Source organism: Athene cunicularia (genome assembly GCF_003259725.1).
Source record: "Athene cunicularia isolate RWA chromosome 14 unlocalized genomic scaffold, athCun1 chr14_part1, whole genome shotgun sequence".
In the NCBI taxonomy this organism is placed as follows: Eukaryota; Metazoa; Chordata; class Aves; order Strigiformes; family Strigidae; genus Athene; species Athene cunicularia.
The window spans coordinates 10,233,761-10,252,216 of NW_020799118.1; the positions used below are offsets into that span (position 1 = coordinate 10,233,761).

General features: G+C 41.3%; 1 protein-coding gene across 4 annotated transcripts in view; it reads right to left on the bottom strand.

The window, feature by feature from the left end:
- MAD1L1 (mitotic arrest deficient 1 like 1) overlaps window positions 1-18,456 on the bottom strand; it is a 376,614-nt gene that overhangs the window by 206,161 nt on the left and 151,997 nt on the right. For all 4 annotated transcript variants that reach the window (XM_026859179.1, XM_026859181.1, XM_026859180.1 and 1 more), the window contains exon 12: window positions 9,295-9,435. In XM_026859179.1, the coding sequence (XP_026714980.1) occupies window positions 9,295-9,435 (141 nt within the window). The remainder of the gene's footprint in view (window positions 1-9,294; window positions 9,436-18,456) is intronic.

The following is an 18,456-nucleotide window of genomic DNA, read 5'->3' on the forward strand; positions in this document are numbered from 1 at the left end:
CAAATGGATCTTACAGTCCTTGCAAACTGCAAAGAGCAGGAGCATTAGGACCAACAAGGGCATGGGAACAAGCCTGTGCTGATGCTGTTTTCTCAAAGCACTTTTTCTGTTTATATATTATAAGTATTTGGTAACAGGATTTCAACAAATTTCTGTAGCTGGAGCCCATAGAAACACAGTGGGCAGAAATGTGTTGATCCATGTAACAAGCCTACATGGAGGCCCTGCAGGAAATCTTTGGAATCTTTACAGCACGTTTTTAAATAAAAAATAATAATTAAAAATATTAATTCTTCTTTCTTAGAGGAGACCATCACTGTGAATTAAAAGATGACATGAAAACACTTACAAATACATACTTCAAATATGAAATTATGTGAAGATTATGTAATTATTCTGAAATGAAGCACTACAAATCACAGAATTTAAATTCAATCATTATAAAAATTAACAAATCTCAACAAGTTCAGAACATCTCTTAACATGCCAGACAAGAACTATTTAATGTGATTAATATAATGCAGAGTTAGGGAGTAACTAAGATTTTCTGTGGCATTTTCCAAGTAAAACACTATCCCGATGTGCAGTCTTAGCTTTTACATTTTTTACAATATATTTACTTCCTTTCTCCCCCAGAATAGCTTGGTTTCCATGAGCTGTTAAAGATTTCATTGATGTGAGAATGTTCCTAAGTAGCAGTTTTAATAATTAGGAGACATGTAACACCAACCTTACGTCTGTGCTAGCACTGAAGCCTGAATCACCAATACAGTTCAAAGAAGATGAGATGCACTGGCCTGAGAGCACCTCTGGGAAACCTAACATAAACAAACCTTGGATTTAGTTTGGAGAGAAATTGGCCAGGACAGACGCATTTTCCTGTCCCTAATGAGCCAGGCGCCAAACTATTTATCTGGTGGTGAGTCACATGAACATGTACCACAAACTCTAGACAACTTTGGGCTGGAAGTGCTCTGGAGGATGTGGCATTGCCTCCAATGGGATTTTATCATCCTGCTCCAAAAAGAGACCACGTATCCTGGAAGTTGTTGGGAAGCTTTGATCATTCTCGTCCAAGGATCACTTGAGTACCCCCAAAGACAAACCCTACTACCAGCCACGTGGCACAGCAGTGACATGGGCTGTAGCTGCACAGTCTGCATGGATGAGACCAGTGCTATATAAAACCACCACACTTTCCCGCTTGGAAGGGATTCAAAGAAGTTACATCTCTGAATTAAATGCAGAATGCAGTTTGTCCTATTTGTTGAATGTTTCTCTAACATTGTAAAAAACCAAACGATTCTGTAACCATGGAAAGCAACACTGGCAAATGGTGCAAGCACTGGAGGAACCCACTGAGCAATCTCCCTGATGACTCCCAGGCCTTCCCTCCACACTGCCCGGCTTGCAACAGCAAGCGATGGAGACTGACGTACGATGCAGGAACGTATTTCTACATTTTCAAAGCCTTCCCCTTGAAAAGCTGGAAGCTACCTGTTCCTAACCCCATTCCCTAAAGATGCTTAATTTGCCTTTTTCCTTTTGCCTTCTGCCTGTGAGGGAAGAGACATGTTATCACTGCGCTACTTGCATCCTGATTTCAGCCCCCTGCTCCCGCAGCTGCACCCTCGCAGCAGGAGGTGAAATGCACCATATTGCACAAAAGCAGCTCGTTTTTGTCTGCTGCCATTTGCGGCGGATGGGGCCACTGCTCCCACTCCAAATGTATTCTTGCTTCCTCCTCCACCTAAAGACATCTAATTGCAGAGTCTGTATCTCTAGGCACAGACATGCAGGCTCTCCAGTGTAAAGCATTTTAAAGCTCTCAACACCGTATGAAGCGCTCTCCCCTGTTCTATTGTGGTAAATATGACTCATAACTGCACACCAGTTATCTTCTATTTCCAAAACATCACTAAGAACGAACCCAATTTTAAATCTTCTGTAGGAATTTAGACGTAGTTCATCTGTTTCTCTTGTCTCCTATAGCCAGGTACATTTGAAGCTAATCCAAATTCCCTAGGTCAAGCCTTGTTTGTGCTTGGTTATTCATAACATCACCAGAAGAGGCTACAGAAGGATTTGTTCATACCAAAAGCATTTTAAGGGGAGCATAGTTGGGGGGAGGGGTAGAAATATTTTTGTTGCTGGCATCTATCAATTTGCTTGGGGCTGAAGTGAGATCCTTCGGAGGCTGAGTATAGGAGCGTTCCCATGTCCTCTCAGCATCACACCTAGACAGCAGTTGATGATATTAGTACAGTCTCACCTAGGCTAGGTGTGCTTCCTGCAGACTGAAACACTTCAGACAGCAGGATTCCATCCTAAACTCCCTACATTGCTAGCACAGGTGATAATTAATCATTACTAGAAATTCTTACCTTCAGAGAGAGTCAGGACATGATGTAGTCAGTAAGAGAACGGGGACAGAGTGTCACAGACTATGTCTACAGCAGGAGCATGATTTTCAGCAAGAGGTGATGGAAATTACAGTGTTCCTCTTGGTCTTACTGCACTAGAAGCACAAGAATGCAGCAGAGTTGGAAAATGCTTTTCTGTCCCATGCACTTCAATAGCCTACTTCAACATGCAGCCAAGAGTGGCAAAAGGGTCTTTACAGCTGCTTGGTGTTCAGCAACTACTCATTTTTCTGGGGGCCTGTCTATAAAGCAGCTTATCATAGGCTAAATGAACAGATATAATTTTAGTTAATGATTTAATTTGCTCTATGCAAGTTGGTTCCCAGACATTCTCACTTCTTAAGAATGATAGAGGCTTGTGGTCCTAGGAACTGCTGAGTTAAAGCCATTCTTAAACTGTCAGAGCATCTACACACTAAAAATAGCTGTAAAAATCTACCTGTACTGAAAGCAATGATGGCTTGTGCAGAATATCTCCAATATAAGGCAGTGCCATGGAATACTTCTCTTGATCAATTACTAACTTCCAGGACAGATCCAAAATGGGGAATCTCCTCAAAAAAATTAATAGTAATTGAGTTTCAAAATTGAGTTCAACCAAACAAAAAGTCTCAGATATGGAGAGACAGGCTCTGCTGCAATATCATCCTGTTTTAAGAGGCACTCTTCTTCCACAGAGCAAGGACTGTCACCTTTAACAAATCATTAAACCCCTCCGTGACTTGAGTTCCTCATTTATATGACGGTTATTTGCAAGGTGCTGTCCCAGAACACAGCCACTGGCAGGTGTAAAAGGGAGGGGAGGAAACTAATGGCTCCCTGACTTGACAAGGTCACTTAGGTCTGAAGGAAGATGAAACGTGTGAAAGAAAAGACAACCCAAGATAATCCATTTTGCAGGACTGCCAGAGGACAAAAAAAAAAAAAAAAAAAAAAAAAAGAAATGCAAAGGACCGCAGTGGTTTCCGGGAAGGCTCGAGTCTGCCAAGAGATGCCAAAGCATTCTGGTTCAAAATGCTATTTCAACAAGGTGTTTGCTTTGTCAGAAGATGATGTCCAGCCCTGTGACTGCTTCAGCAATCAGTGGTAGCTGATGCATGGAGCATATTAGCATCATCTCCAGAGAGAGCTTGTTTTCTCCCACGAGTCACAGATAAGATGCTACAATGACAGCAGAAGTCTGGGCAAGTGAAACATATGCCATTCTGGAGTGGCAGGAAAGCTCTTGTGACTTGGATTAGCTCCTTATGGCCATCCAAAGTGAGCAGAATAATCTTTTGCTGCTTCTTACAGTTGTCACTGAGAAAAAAACTACACAAAGGTTGGATGGCAGCAGAGAGGTAGAGAAAGCAGGCAGAAGAAATCTGAGAATTAAAACAAACTCCTCTGGTACCTTGCACAGATGGGAGGAAATTTCTCTGTAAAGTTCCCATCATTACAGAAACCCCTTCTGCTATTTAAAAAAGCAATTTATCTTTGAGGGGGAGAGGAAATACAACAGAGGGGGGATAAAGCAAGATAAACATCGTGTGGATCAAAGAGGACAAAAAAAAAAAAGGTTAAAAAGTGAAAAAGCATTGATGGTAGAAGCTGGGTGAGAGACAAGGAGGAACTGTTAACTGCTCAAATAAACATTTTATTGCATCCACACGTAAAATTTAAGTGCTTTAAACACCGGGGTGACTGCTAAGTGACTCCCTTTGCAAGGAGCAGATCTGTGACTAACATCCCAAGAATCAACAATGCCCAATTTTCACCACCAGCAGATGCACTGCAGTTATCAGGTACAGATAAGGTGACAGTATTGGTCAATGAGTTTTGAGGTCACCAGTAATGCCCATAGTGGAACAAAAACACAGAACATATGGCACTTCATGTGCTGAAACTGTCAGACTCATAATTAACTGATTAGAGTACATATGGTGCTCACAGACAGTGTGAATCTCTCAATGTAAAAAATGCTGGAGACCATTGAAGGTGTCAGCATGAGTCTTCCTTGCAAATCTCTCTTCATTAAAGTTTCATATGGAGCCAAGTGTGTTGTAATAAAATTGCTATTAATGGAGTTATATTTATGATGATTTCTCTTTTGTGCAGCTTGATTTAACTTTTCAAACACTAAATTCCACATCAGAGCTTTTTCCCAGTAGCTGCTGTGTGCAGCAGAAGCAGCTTCTTGTTTTGTCATATTTACCTTCAAATTAGAAGTAATGGGAGATAAGAAAGTAAAAGTTAACCAAGACTGGCAAGAAAACTGTTATCACTGGTATCAAAACAAAAATTCATGCTGTGATATAAATACAGCTACAGTTTTGTTTATTTTAAGTATTTACAGCAGGCAGGCCAGGGACAAACTCATTCCCTCTTCAGTTCCAAAACACACTTTTAAAAAGATGTTGAGTGACACTTCATTAACCACATGAAATAGGGTGACACAGCCTGCTTGCTTTTCCAGCCACCATTTCAGATGGCAGTTTTCTTTGCATTTCCCCCGGATTTATATTCAACACTCTGTAAAGTACTTTTGTGAACCTCTCCAGCCAGATCAGCATTGTGGGGTTGGGCTGGGGGCAGGCAGTTCTGGAGGGGATAAAAGAATCATTTTCAGTCCCAGAACAGACTACGTGTTCGCATGTCCATGCACTAGAGATCTAGATTTTGTCATCAGTAATCAATGAAGGGAATTTAAAAAGTTCCGCATCAGCCTTTCTTTGTCTTCCAGTCCTCTGCCCCATCAGGTTCTGACAGGATGGTTGTTACTCTGCAAGACTGTGTCTCTGAAGTGATCTGGGATGAAAGCATCCTTCTCTATGTCATTTTCTGTAAAGGTAGCTGTAACCCAGGTGATGCCTGCCATGCAGACGCAGCAGCACTCCCAGGAGTCGTCCTGCCCAGCAAGGGCTGGGGAATGAGGGAGTCAGGCACGACTCAGTGTATCACCTAACTCCAGCCTCCCAGCATAAATTAAAAAACTACTCACACACAACCCTCCAGGGCTTACACGCTCCTCTCTCATTCCCTGTGTTCTTTTAAATGGCTTTCCATCTCCATTTATACATCAAGAAAAGAACTTATCAGAGACCTCATCTCCCTAATGAGTTAAAAGCTGTTTCCTCAGCCTGAAATTTTTCTAGTCCCACATGGTTTTGCCTCTTTCCTACTATGTTATCGCTATCACTCCATCTTCACGAGAGAGCTTCCTGCCTCACACAGAGCTGCTGCTGGAATGGATGGGAAAATCTCCATTTTTAGAGTAAGGAAAAATCCCTGTTAAGAACATCACTTCTTACCTCTGTGGCTTGTTCAGAGGTGGGGCTACTGGTAACAGATTAGGACAGACAGAAGAAACAAGAAAAAAGAAGTATTGAAGGGCTCTCTGCTAAGGAGCACAGAAAGAGATTTTAGTAAATTAAGTAGTCTGTAGGAAAAAAAAAAAAAGTAAAAAAAACTGTGATAAAAGAAGTCAGGGAAGAGAGACATGGTGCATGGCATGAATTTTAAGGTTTATGAACAAAGCTGAAAGGTAGAAGCTACAAAATGCAATGCAAGAGGATGCATTTGCTTTAGAGGCTCTAAGAGCTATTAAACTCAGGATGCTCCTGGACCGTAGTGATACCTGCAGCCCCCACAGCGGAGATGCAGCACGCAGGGACTGTGCAAGGGCTACTCCTGCACAACCACACAGCCCTGTTTTGGCTTACACTCCCAGCATACACTGAGCTGCCAGAAGCACTCCTCTCTGGACATAACTGTAGGTACTGCAGTGGTATATCCTCTGCCAGCCAGGGATCTTCATTGTTTTTCACTCTTTAACCAGCTTAGCGTAGCAAAAAGTAATAGTGTCAGCCAGGCCTTTTCAGCTCAGATCCATCACTCTCTCTCCTCGCAGCATGCCCAGACGTTACCCAGATCTCATCAGGATAGTTGTACACATTGTTGCTTTGCTGCTGTCAAAAACTGTTTATAAACAAGAAACTGTTCATAAAGAGGACGTCTCAACCAGCTCCAGTGGGATGCCCTGTGGGGGGAGCGCAGAGCAAGCTCTGCAGAGGTGGGGCAGTGGGCCATTTCCCTCCCCCTCCCTCCTGTTGTTGCCCAGAGACAGAACTTGCCTAACTGTTCAGGTACAAGCTAGAGAAAATGAGAACCTTCTGGAACAACCTATTGTGCATGCATAAGAAAGACTATATAAAGGCAACACCCCACATGTGTCTGTCGACCCACCACCTACAGACCAAGCTGGGGATCCAAGGGTGATGATCTCCCCTTTTCCTATCCCCTCCTCTGCTTTTTTCTCTTTCCTCTTTCTGCTCTCTTCCTTTCATGTGTTTAAATTTTGTACGAATTGAATTGCGATTGGTTGATAATTGATGGGTTATTAGGAAACTAGTCTCAACGTCAAAGTGCCTTCATTCCTTCTCTGGACAGTTATCAGTTGATTGTTACCAAATTGCCTCCATTCACTTACTAAAGTGGTCAGTTAATAAAGTCACCAGCACAATTTTCCCTTTGAGTCACTGCTGTGACTCGGCTGCCCTGTGGCTCTGCCGAGCAGCAGAGCAGCGACCGGCTCTTTCACCAGCACACAGCCTGTCGGGGAATTCAAAAGATTCACCCCCGTCATAACCCACCATGTGGGACGAGACAGCTGCCACGTGTGAAGCTCGCAGATGGGCTCTTCTCATTCTTCTGTGCTACTCTACAAGCTGGCTGTGTGCTGCCCTCCCAGCCCATCCACACCAGGGGCTCCCAGGATGGCCTGACCCTTCTGCCACACTTAAACATGTTGAAGTTCCCTTTTTCCTTCCCTCCTTCACCCTCCCCATCAGAGACTGCTTCTCCCACATCTCAGAAACAATAGAGGCTCCAAGGTGCCTCATTCCTGCTGTCTCCTCTGTTTGTGAGATGAGTCATGCAGGTGTCAACATTTCTAAAATTTGTACAGAGGCTCAGCAGAGCTGGGAGGGTGCAGAGCATTATGTTAGAAGTTATTAATAGCTGCTATCGACCAGTTCTTTGAGCTAAAGGCAGCTGATTACAGTTGCTGCTCCCGATGATGAGACACCAGGAGTCCTGCCTGTACCTCAACTTCCCTTTCCAGTTTTCAGATTTTTACTTAACGAGAAAACTTTCCCCCCAAATCTCAAAATAGATGGGATTCAGCAGTCAACATTGCAGTCAGAAAGGCAAACACAATCAAGTGAAGCATAAAATTTTACTTTACGAGGGGAATATCAGGTCCTTGAATCCTGCTTCTAGCAAAGTCTTTGAAAGGCTTAAAGGTTGACATCACACAAAACAAACCTCCAGAGAACACAGCTCCTTTCTGAAATGTTCCACGTAACCCTTAATCCATATCCATGAAAGCAAACTTATAATTTGTTTTCTATAAATAAAGAGATGTAGCAGTTGGTTCCCACACTCTTCCACGCTTTCACCTGAAGAAGAAAAGGTAAATTGCCCAAAGACACCATGCGCATTTGACCTATTTAGTGAAACAATTAATGAAATTTCCCTCCAACAACCCAGAGGCACTTTCGGAAACAACTAAGAAAAAAGGATAAAATAGCCACCTATCACTTTATGTCAGCATCATCTAATCCTGCTCTGTCTGGTGGTAAGCAATATGGTGATCAAAAGACTACACTGAAAAACATTCTGCAACAAGACGAATTCAGGGAAATTTCCATTTAATCTGATGTTACCAGTAACTTCTCTATAAACTAGATCAAAACTCTGCAGAATTCCTTGTCTGAGAAACAGGGATGAAGTGGATCTATACCATGATATTGATCTATACCACACTATGCTGCTCTACTTGCTAAGGCTTTAAAAGTCACTGGAGCCACTGTTGCCTGACTTAAGTCCCCATCCACCAACACAAGAAAAGAGGATTTTTAAGGATGCCAGAGCAACAAAGAGGTTTGTGCACAGTGGGACAATCTACTCTATGGCTTGAACGTGAACCCAAGGAGCATCAATTTCTACAAGTTTTACTCCATTTCAATTATGGCATCTATAAATCTATATGATGGTGGAACCAGGCATGAAGAAAGGAAAACTCACATACTTATGACTATTGTAAAGCCTATGTAATAAAACTGCCAAGCTTTAAGATCACATACATATTCCAAATATTTCAACTCATGACCATAAAGCCCATTCCACTATGACAAAGTATAAGAGAGAAGAAAGGAACTGCTTGGCAAATACATGTTAACATTTACCTCATTACAGTCACATTTCGAATTACAAATTTTCAAAAAGAGAACTAAAAATAATATAAGAATTCCTTCAAGAAATACTTCTATCTTTGGAAAGAACATTTGTTCTCAGAGAAAACCTAGTAAAAAGCATTTAATAGAGTTACTGGTATTCTGGGGCTTTCAGGCCCAATGCCAAGAAGTGAAGAATTAACAGCAGACACATCCTTTACTTCTTCAACCCTTAGAGTAAAGCTCTTATAAACACACACTCACTTAAACTGTGTACAGAAGAGCCTTGCTACACATGCAATACAGTGTATCACTTAGACTAGACCACAGAGAAGACACTACATCTGCTACATTTAATTAGTCATTTACTTACCCTTTACACAACCCTTTAACCCACAGGGACTAGTTGTCACTCCAGCCGTGCAGTATAGCTATGCTTGACACAAAGCACATTCATCACACCCAAAGATTATTATTCTTGGCTTTTGCCAGCTTCAGGTGCAGAATAACAACTTGTGGGTCTTACTGATCCTGAAATTTTGAAGTCTGAATTTTGCAAACCTGTCTTCTGTGAGAGCAGACCACATCACTAGACAATGGAATCTTAAAGGTCTCAACTACTTCACCCCTGGGGTTAAGAGCCTGATGCTTCTTACCTCCAGCTCGGTGTTGTGAGCATGCAGCTTCTGCACCATCTCCTCGGCCTCACGCATACGCCGGTTCAGCTGGGGCGAGTGCTCTGAAGGGGTCAGCTCGTTGTCATACGACTCCAGAATAGCTCTCATCCCATCACGCTCCTGTCAGGAAGAACAGCAAACACCTTTAGAGATAAAGCCCCTGACCTCACTCTGAAGAGAGGGTTCCCAAAACAATATTCTATGCTCTTGCCCACTGTTCTTTTACACAGCAAAGAAACCCTGACAGATACACACTCATTGTCTTCATATCAGCATCACGCCACAGACATGAACACACAATTCTAACAAAATAAATGTTGTTGCTCTGAAAACTGAAAAATTGGACTGTCTTGTGTATACAAAACCACAGATCCCTTGCAGGAAAACAATATGCATACACTCTAAGAGGCAGATGGCAACTGAAAACAGAGCCTGCTTTCTTTTTGGAGACATTATTCTAATTCAACATGGCTGAATGGGTTTCTTCAGCAAAATATTTAGCATAATACTTGATATTTTTTCTAACAAAAAGTTCCAGCAATGAATGAACAGAATTGTCACAACAGAAATGAAACAGATTTGACAATGAACAAAGTGTCTGAGAGCAAATATCCTCTAAATAGTATGTGACTTATCACTCATTAAACACTGCAATACTCAGTGTTTATCATACTTTTTCAAAGGTTAGTATCTCACGGACAATGTATTTAGCTCACTTTGCTCTTTCTTGGCAATTATAATCAAGCATTTGCAGAGAAAGACAAAAAGAAAGATCCATCTTCCCTCCCTGAGAGTATTCACACTCTCAAGTATAAAGCTTGGGTTGAAAGCTCAAGGTAGAATTTTTTTTTTGTGGGGGCTCCTGGTTGAAGTATTTCCTAATGTGTTCCCAACTTCAGACAGCACTTAACTCCTACCTCCAAGGCACTGATGGGAAAGAAGAATGAGGACAAAAGGCTGAAAATTTCAAAAAGTCCAAGTTTGTTTTAAGGAGATTACCATTTACAGTGCGATATGCATACAGGGATTAGCCAGCTGATAAAGTGTTTTATCTTTTGACTACATGGAAGAACCTTGATGTTTGTGAGGCTATGAAAAGGGTCAAAGCAGCATAGGCCCCTGGCACAAATTTAAAGAGCAAAAACTCCTACAAAATCTTACAGTTCTGCCCTCCTTTACAGCTTAAATTGGCTACCTCTGTTATAGAAATGCCCAAGTGCTCTGGTCAAACCAGTTCTCTCCTGTGAATTCTACCACCACAAAAAATCTAAAATATTATGAGAAGATCACTCAGCTTCATAGCTGTGCAGTTCACATCCAGACCAGGCCAGGCCACTACAACGAACTTGAAGCACTTCACAAACCCAGCTGGGCCACACTGAAATGCTTCGCTGGGATCCTGCTCTCTTGGGGAAATTAGGAATTGCCAGGGTAGAAAAAAAAATGTCCTTCCTCTCTCCCCCCAGTGAAACAGGTTGTATTTCAGATAGTGAAGGTCATGCTAACTGCTCAGCCAAGCAAGCCTGTATACAAAGGTTATCTCCTCCTTCAAAATCTAAAGGTCAAAGCCTAAACGTGGATAGCAAGTGTGTATGTGGAGAAGGGAAGGAACATTCAAATTCAAGGTATGAAAATAAGACTGGGGCACTGCCAGAGGTACAGCACGTGTTCAGAGCATGTCACGGCTTGAAAGGTCAGCCAAGATGATTGGGTTGGTCAGCAGATGAAAGAACCCCAAGACCAAAGAACAGCCTGAGGCTGAAGGAACAGAGGCAATAAAATAATAAAGAAAAACGGGTTTTAACATAAATAGTACTAGAAGCTATTACTAGCTCCTTACTTAGGTCTGAGTGAAGAGAAATACTTCTCCAAGGAAAGAATGGTTTTGCCATATTTTAGAAAGAATTATTCATCTGAGAGACATATGAAAGGAAATACTTTCATGTTACTGCAGAAGGAGAAAACCCAAACCCAGTGACACCTCACCTGCCTTGTACTGCACTTGTTCAGAAGAAAGGCAGCAGTACAGGACCACTCCCTTCTCCTCCTCCCTCTCCAACGCCCCAGCCACTCTCCATAAGGCAAACTGCTTTTGCTCAGGAGATTACTTTCATTCCCCATTTATTGCAGAATCATTGTCTAGAGCACAGAAGAGAAGGTAATGACGGTGTTTAGCAAAGGTATTGGTTTGATCATTGCATGTTGTTGCAATTAGATCCACAATTACAGCATCCTCTCTCTTTCTCTGTACTCCTAACCGCTTTGCCATCCTTATTTTCTACTAAGGATCTTTCATCGATGTGCTAATTTGACACTGTAATGTTCTCTCCATTACAGCAGGGCAGTCCCAAAATCCTTAGCTTTTTTTCAACAGCAAACAGGACCCCTGGCAACTTGGCTTTCAATTAACTGCTAAGTATTAGGTCATTCGAATTATCCCCAGCAAGATCCTAGAACTTCCCTGAGCTATTCAGCTGCAAGGAGGACAAACTTCTGCTTTCATGTTAGGACGGAAAAACTGCATGGGAGCAGGACATCCCTACAGGCTGTCTTCCCCCTAAAATCAACTACAGATCTTGCCTTTCAAAGCCTTTCTCTTAAAGGAAGAGTAAACTCAAGAAAAAATACACAAGGTAAATAGCACAAGCCGTATTGGGAAAAAATGTGCTGAAAAGCTGAAATAAAGGGCTGTACAATTAAACACTTGATCCTGGTGTTCAATTCTCCTCTTTAATTATTTCTAAATATTAATACTGTAATGAAACCAATTCTCAGCTTCCAACAAGTGGTCCCCAGCTCCATTTTTTAAATTTCTCCCCATCAAGAGCACTTACTGAAAGCTGCTCTCTTGCTCCTAAAGATCTTGTTAGCTTGGCAGGAAACAGAAGTTCTTGTTGAGAAGTCCTCTGTCTAAAAAGATTCTCTAAAATGTAATCCTAATTTAGTAATTGCTGCAATATCTCCTCATCCCACATGACAGGATATTCCCCAAGCCCCATCTAAAACCTCACCAGGGACTTTCAGATGCCCCTTCTATCTTTTTTCCAACACCTCTGCTTTCCTGCTTTCTATCAGGAGAGTATTCATCATAATTACTAAAAAGAGGTTCCTCTGGGAATTTCCAAAATTTACTCACCACAGGGCATCTCTGCTAACTCACTATGGACCTTACACTGGCATGCTTCCAGGTGCTCTTTACCTTGACCATTTTCAAATCAACACCAGAACAGAAATGCATCTTACTCTAAACATGCCCTAGAAGCAGAATAATTGGTTTTGATGTTCATTAAAAAACCTAGGAAATTAATGCCCTACAGCAAACTTCTGCAGCTTGCAGCTGTGTTTGAGGAGATGTGTTTGAAAGAGAAGAAGGATAGTGAGTTTTTCAAAGGTTGTACAGTTTCCCTTTCTTCTGCCAGCAACAGCCAATTCACCAAACAAATATGCCTCCTACTACTGCTAAACTAACTAAAAAGAAAACATGTTTTATAATCTTAACCATACACTAGAGCTAATCGCATCAAAGTCTGCTACAGGAAGTACAGCATGGCACCTCTGCAAAATGCCATCCCTAAAATAAAGCTCCTCCCCAGTAGTCCCACCAGCTCCTTTATTCCCTCTATGTAAAGCCAAAATTTGACCTGGTTGGCAAATACCTAGAAGCTAGGGGAAAGTCTCTTTCCTCGGTATTCACACCCCAGAGGACTACCAGAGTGGGTCAGAAACAGCAGTTATATAGATGGGCTCCTCCGGCACTTCTGAGTTAATTTTAGGGCAAGACCTGAGAACTGCTCACACAAGCACCATCACTGTCACCCCTACCAACGCCGTGCTACCGGGCAGCCCGCAACTTCAAATATCTGCATACTGAGGAGTATGAGAGTGACTCCCAGCTGTGTATTGGAAGAAACTGAAGAGTAAAACATAGCCAAAAAAATTTTAAAGACATCTGCCCTTACATACACATGTATTAAACTCTGGCCCTATTACCGTTGATGCTTGTTAGCCCCTCCTCAAACATACATACACACAATTCACCACAGACTTTCTAATTAGTTGCAGAAAAGAAAAATCAATAAGAAAGAAATTAAAGTTACAAATCTAACTGAAGTCAGTCACACACCCAGGGAAAATTTGTTCCTGGGGTAAAGTTTATCTAGTGTCATAATTTTATTGAAATCCTATATCTTCCTGTTGACTTTTATCGTTTCAAGCTGGATGCCAGAGTTATCATTATTAGAGTCTCAGTGTTGCTTGCAGGCTCGAGGTTTGGGGTTTTTTTTCCTTTTATAAACAAGCTGTAATTGTCTGGTTTATTGATCAATAAATCTTTCAACTGCTTCTCTTCACCCAGCTTCTGTTCTGGTAACTCTCCTGAAAGAAAATATAGGGTTGTTGTTTTTTAAAGAACAGATTGTTTTGTCATTAGCAATGAAAGAGCAGGAATTGTACTGGTCGGTTCTGATAATGGCTTTTTAATGACGGATTCTAGTCACAGTAAAATCTGCTTTATTTCCACACGAGTGAACTTCAACTATTAATCCATAACCCAAATGCATATCTCACTTGCTCTCTCACTTCTGCATAGGTTAGAGCCTGGCAGAGGAGACTGACTTTGTAAAGTGGAATCATAATGATATTTCCCACTTGGTGCTTTTTTGATGGTACAGAAATACTCCTGTTCCTAGAACTAGATGAGCTTTTTGTTTAATTAATGATAATTTTTGGAGAATGTTAATAGAGTGCTTCATTATAGGAAATCAGTTGCAAGATTTTCCCCTCCTCTTCCTCTCCAGACTCCTAACTCCAAATTAGTTGTAATAACCGAAAATTTTGAGACTGAAGAAAGATACGGAGCTTCAACATCAAACAGATGCTATTTGCAATCAGGTATAATTTAGCTAACTATTCCTCATAAAAACACAAATAAAAGAGAAAGATGACTATATAAGAGAGGTCTGTGCTTTCTTGCTTTAAGCTACACAAATACATATATAGAAAAAAGGAGATGGTAACTGGGCCTTGACCAGATGTTTAACAGTAAAATTAGTAGTGTGAGGTGTGGCAACATAAGCCAAAATATGGTCAGAAATAACTGAAGTACACTTAAATATATTACACTGTGTCAGGACCTATTGACAAAATATATCCTTAGGATACTTCAAAAATTAGTCATGGTAATCCCTGGTCCACGAGCAACTATCTGATGAACTCACAAATGGCGGGACAGGCCCTAAAAATACGACAGAGGAACAGACCTAACCTTTTACCAAACCTTTTAAAAGAAGGATGGATGAGAAGATACAGACTCTGGCAATTAGAAATCGTTTTGGCATTTTGCTATCTCACAAGATACTTGAAGGAAACATTAAAAATCAAATTGCAAGCAGCTAGAGAAGAATTAGGGACAAGAAACAATCAACTGAGCCTTAATATGAATAATATCAAGCCAGTCTAATTTCCTTCTTTGACAGGTAACTTGTCTACTGAATAAAGGCAGACAATAAATGTGATAAACTTCAGTGATGTGTTTATCAAAGAGGAGGATTATAATTCAACATCATCTCTGTAATTTAGAGAAATAAATTTATATTAAGGTGATGAAATTCATGAAAGCAAAGCACAGAGCCCTGCATGTTGTGTAGTAACAGAGACCAGGTACCATTAATAGGCTGCGGCTTCAGTTGGCATCTGCTGCTCCCCAAAGCTGCCTGTTTGTACCTTCCTCACAGCAAACACATGCATCCCACTTCATCCCCATCGGGGTACAGGCAGCTGCCCTATTCACCACGGAAAAGCATTAGCCAGGGAACATGCGCAGCGCTGCTGACAATTAACAGGTTCTGCCCCAATCTGATGGCTGGAGGAATTGATAAGTCATTGATACACTGTTGAGCCTTACTTTGTAATTAGCTTCTCTTTTCAAAGACTGTGTTCACATCCCACTGCCTTATGGAAAATGAGGAGAAAAAGTAAAAAACAAAGTGACAGCAAGACCCAAGAAACAGGGTCCTGAAGGCAGAGCTGTGGCTAAAGGCACACTGGGTGAGACTTTGCTATTATGGGAATGCTTCTAAGGGAGCTACATCCCCTCAGCTCCTGACCCTCTTGGAGCACTGCTAACAAGAGCTAATCTAGTCTTACAGAACAGACAAAAACCCCAAGAGTTCTATACCAGACAAAACCAGCAAAAATTAAATTACCAGAAACTTTTCAAATCCTCCTTGTCTACAGCAGCATCTCCTATTACCAGAAGGCAAATGGTTCACCTATCTCCTACCACCCTTAACTAATCATATTTAAACCAAAATTTTCTGTTCTCAAACCTCCAAATAGCTTCTTTCTCAGCTACAGCCATTTCCCAACATTTCTGTCTGTGGCTGACCTATTTTCACATTACTTTGCAAATTAGAACTGACTGCAGACACATATGTATATACACACCATTGACTTTCTACTCAAGACCTCAATTAAAACAGCATTTACAAAAAAAGCCCGTTAACTCCATAAAAACATCCAGCAGATCTCACTACCCTTTCACTGACAAGAACATTAGGGAATGTTTCTTCAAAATATCCTTACCTCTCAAATGGGACTTTCTATATATCAAACCTCTGCTTGCATTTCTGCCCCTCAAGCCAATATAAGACTATTGCAATCTAAAGATTAATTTAAGCTATAAAGAACCCCTTCAGATGTATTGTGTCTTACAACCAAGGCCTCTCCAACAAAAATAAAATATTTATTCTCTACAAGTCTAAGTACCTCCATCTGTGTCCAACCTGAATAGGTGGGTGGAAGGTCAGAAAGACTGATGTACTCTGTAACCACAAGCACACATCAAACCAGGAGTTAAACATCCCCATCTCTCCCGTCATATCTCTACAACTGATGGTTTTCATCACTTTTTCTGATACCCTCATAGCTGAGCCATTTTCTTGCTAGGAAAGGTAACATATCATTAAGGTTGAACACCAGCTTTCCACACAATGCTGGAAGTCTGGTGCGAGCAGCCACTGGGGGAAACTGCAGTGAGAAGAGGACACAAGCAGGCAGATTGCCTGAGAAAGATGATCAAAGGCTAATTTTAAGTGCCAGAACAAGGCATTTGGAGACACTCTTAGCTCCCTAGCCATCATTTCTTAAATTCTGGAGAGACTATGCAATCTGATTGCTCTTTTGGCAAACATTCAGCAGGCAGCTTTAAATGTACACCTACAAATACCTATGTATCTTACGTGCTCCTATATTCCATGAGTTGTTCTCCAGATTGATAGTTATTTTTTTCCAGGTTTTGTCCCCCACCTCCAACACTTCTCTGCAGAGGGCTCAGCTTGCCTAATATCCTGGCAATGAACCAGAGCAAATAAATCCACTGTAACTCTTTTAATCTGTCTCTGATAAATCCCCTGCTTACTATCTTCTGGAAAATTGTGCATGGTCTCTAAAAGCCTCATTTTGCTTATAGCACATACATATGCCAGCTGACAAGCAATCATACAACTGACACTGCAACAAACTAAATATTATCTGACTAAAATACCCCTGGGGTCCTCTTGCTTCACAGTGAGTTTAACATGTTTAGTTATGTTTCCCAACCTCCTGCTGCCGGGAAATAATTTTCTGATTTTTCTTCATTTAGCTCACTTCTACTGGAACGCTCACCACTGCCTATCTCTAGTGCAAGCCTGCTTTTCTATCTCAGAGTATTTCTCATCTCTTCATTCAAAACAGCCCCTCTTCTTTCTACCATTTCTCTTAGCCCTGCTGCTCAAGTGGAGGCAATCGCGCACAAGTGTGAAGCTGCCTTAGGCACCTGCCTCAGCACAGGGCCACTCTCCACCTGACATCAATATCTCACACTGTGTGCACAGTTCACATGTGAAAAATGGTCATTTCTTTTTTTTTAAAAAAAAAAAAAAAGAAAAAAAAAAAAAAGAATATCATACCTTCTTCAACCTAGCCACTGGATTACCATCTCTGGCAGAGGGAAGGCATACAACCGACAAGGAAATTTATTCATCCTTACTTAGGTCTGAGTGAAGAGAAATACTTCTCCAAGGAAAGAATGGTTTTGCCATATTTTAGAAAGAATTATTCATCTGAGAGACATATGAAAGGAAATACTTTCATGTTACTGCAGAAGGAGAAAACCCAAACCCAGTGACACCTCACCTGCCTTGTACTGCACTTGTTCAGAAGAAAGGCAGCAGTACAGGACCACTCCCTTCTCCTCCTCCCTCTCCAACGCCCCAGCCACTCTCCATAAGGCAAACTGCTTTTGCTCAGGAGATTACTTTCATTCCCCATTTATTGCAGAATCATTGTCTAGAGCACAGAAGAGAAGGTAATGACGGTGTTTAGCAAAGGTATTGGTTTGATCATTGCATGTTGTTGCAATTAGATCCACAATTACAGCATCCTCTCTCTTTCTCTGTACTCCTAACCGCTTTGCCATCCTTATTTTCTACTAAGGATCTTTCATCGATGTGCTAATTTGACACTGTAATGTTCTCTCCATTACAGCAGGGCAGTCCCAAAATCCTTAGCTTTTTTTCAACAGCAAACAGGACCCCTGGCAACTTGGCTTTCAATTAACTGCTAAGTATTAGGTCATTCGAATTATCCCCAGCAAGATCCTAGAACTTCCCTGAGCTATTCAGCTGCAAGGAGGACAAACTTCTGCTTTCATGTTAGGACGGAAAAACTGCATGGGAGCAGGACATCCCTACAGGCTGTCTTCCCCCTAAAATCAACTACAGATCTTGCCTTTCAAAGCCTTTCTCTTAAAGGAAGAGTAAACTCAAGAAAAAATACACAAGGTAAATAGCACAAGCCGTATTGGGAAAAAATGTGCTGAAAAGCTGAAATAAAGGGCTGTACAATTAAACACTTGATCCTGGTGTTCAATTCTCCTCTTTAATTATTTCTAAATATTAATACTGTAATGAAACCAATTCTCAGCTTCCAACAAGTGGTCCCCAGCTCCATTTTTTAAATTTCTCCCCATCAAGAGCACTTACTGAAAGCTGCTCTCTTGCTCCTAAAGATCTTGTTAGCTTGGCAGGAAACAGAAGTTCTTGTTGAGAAGTCCTCTGTCTAAAAAGATTCTCTAAAATGTAATCCTAATTTAGTAATTGC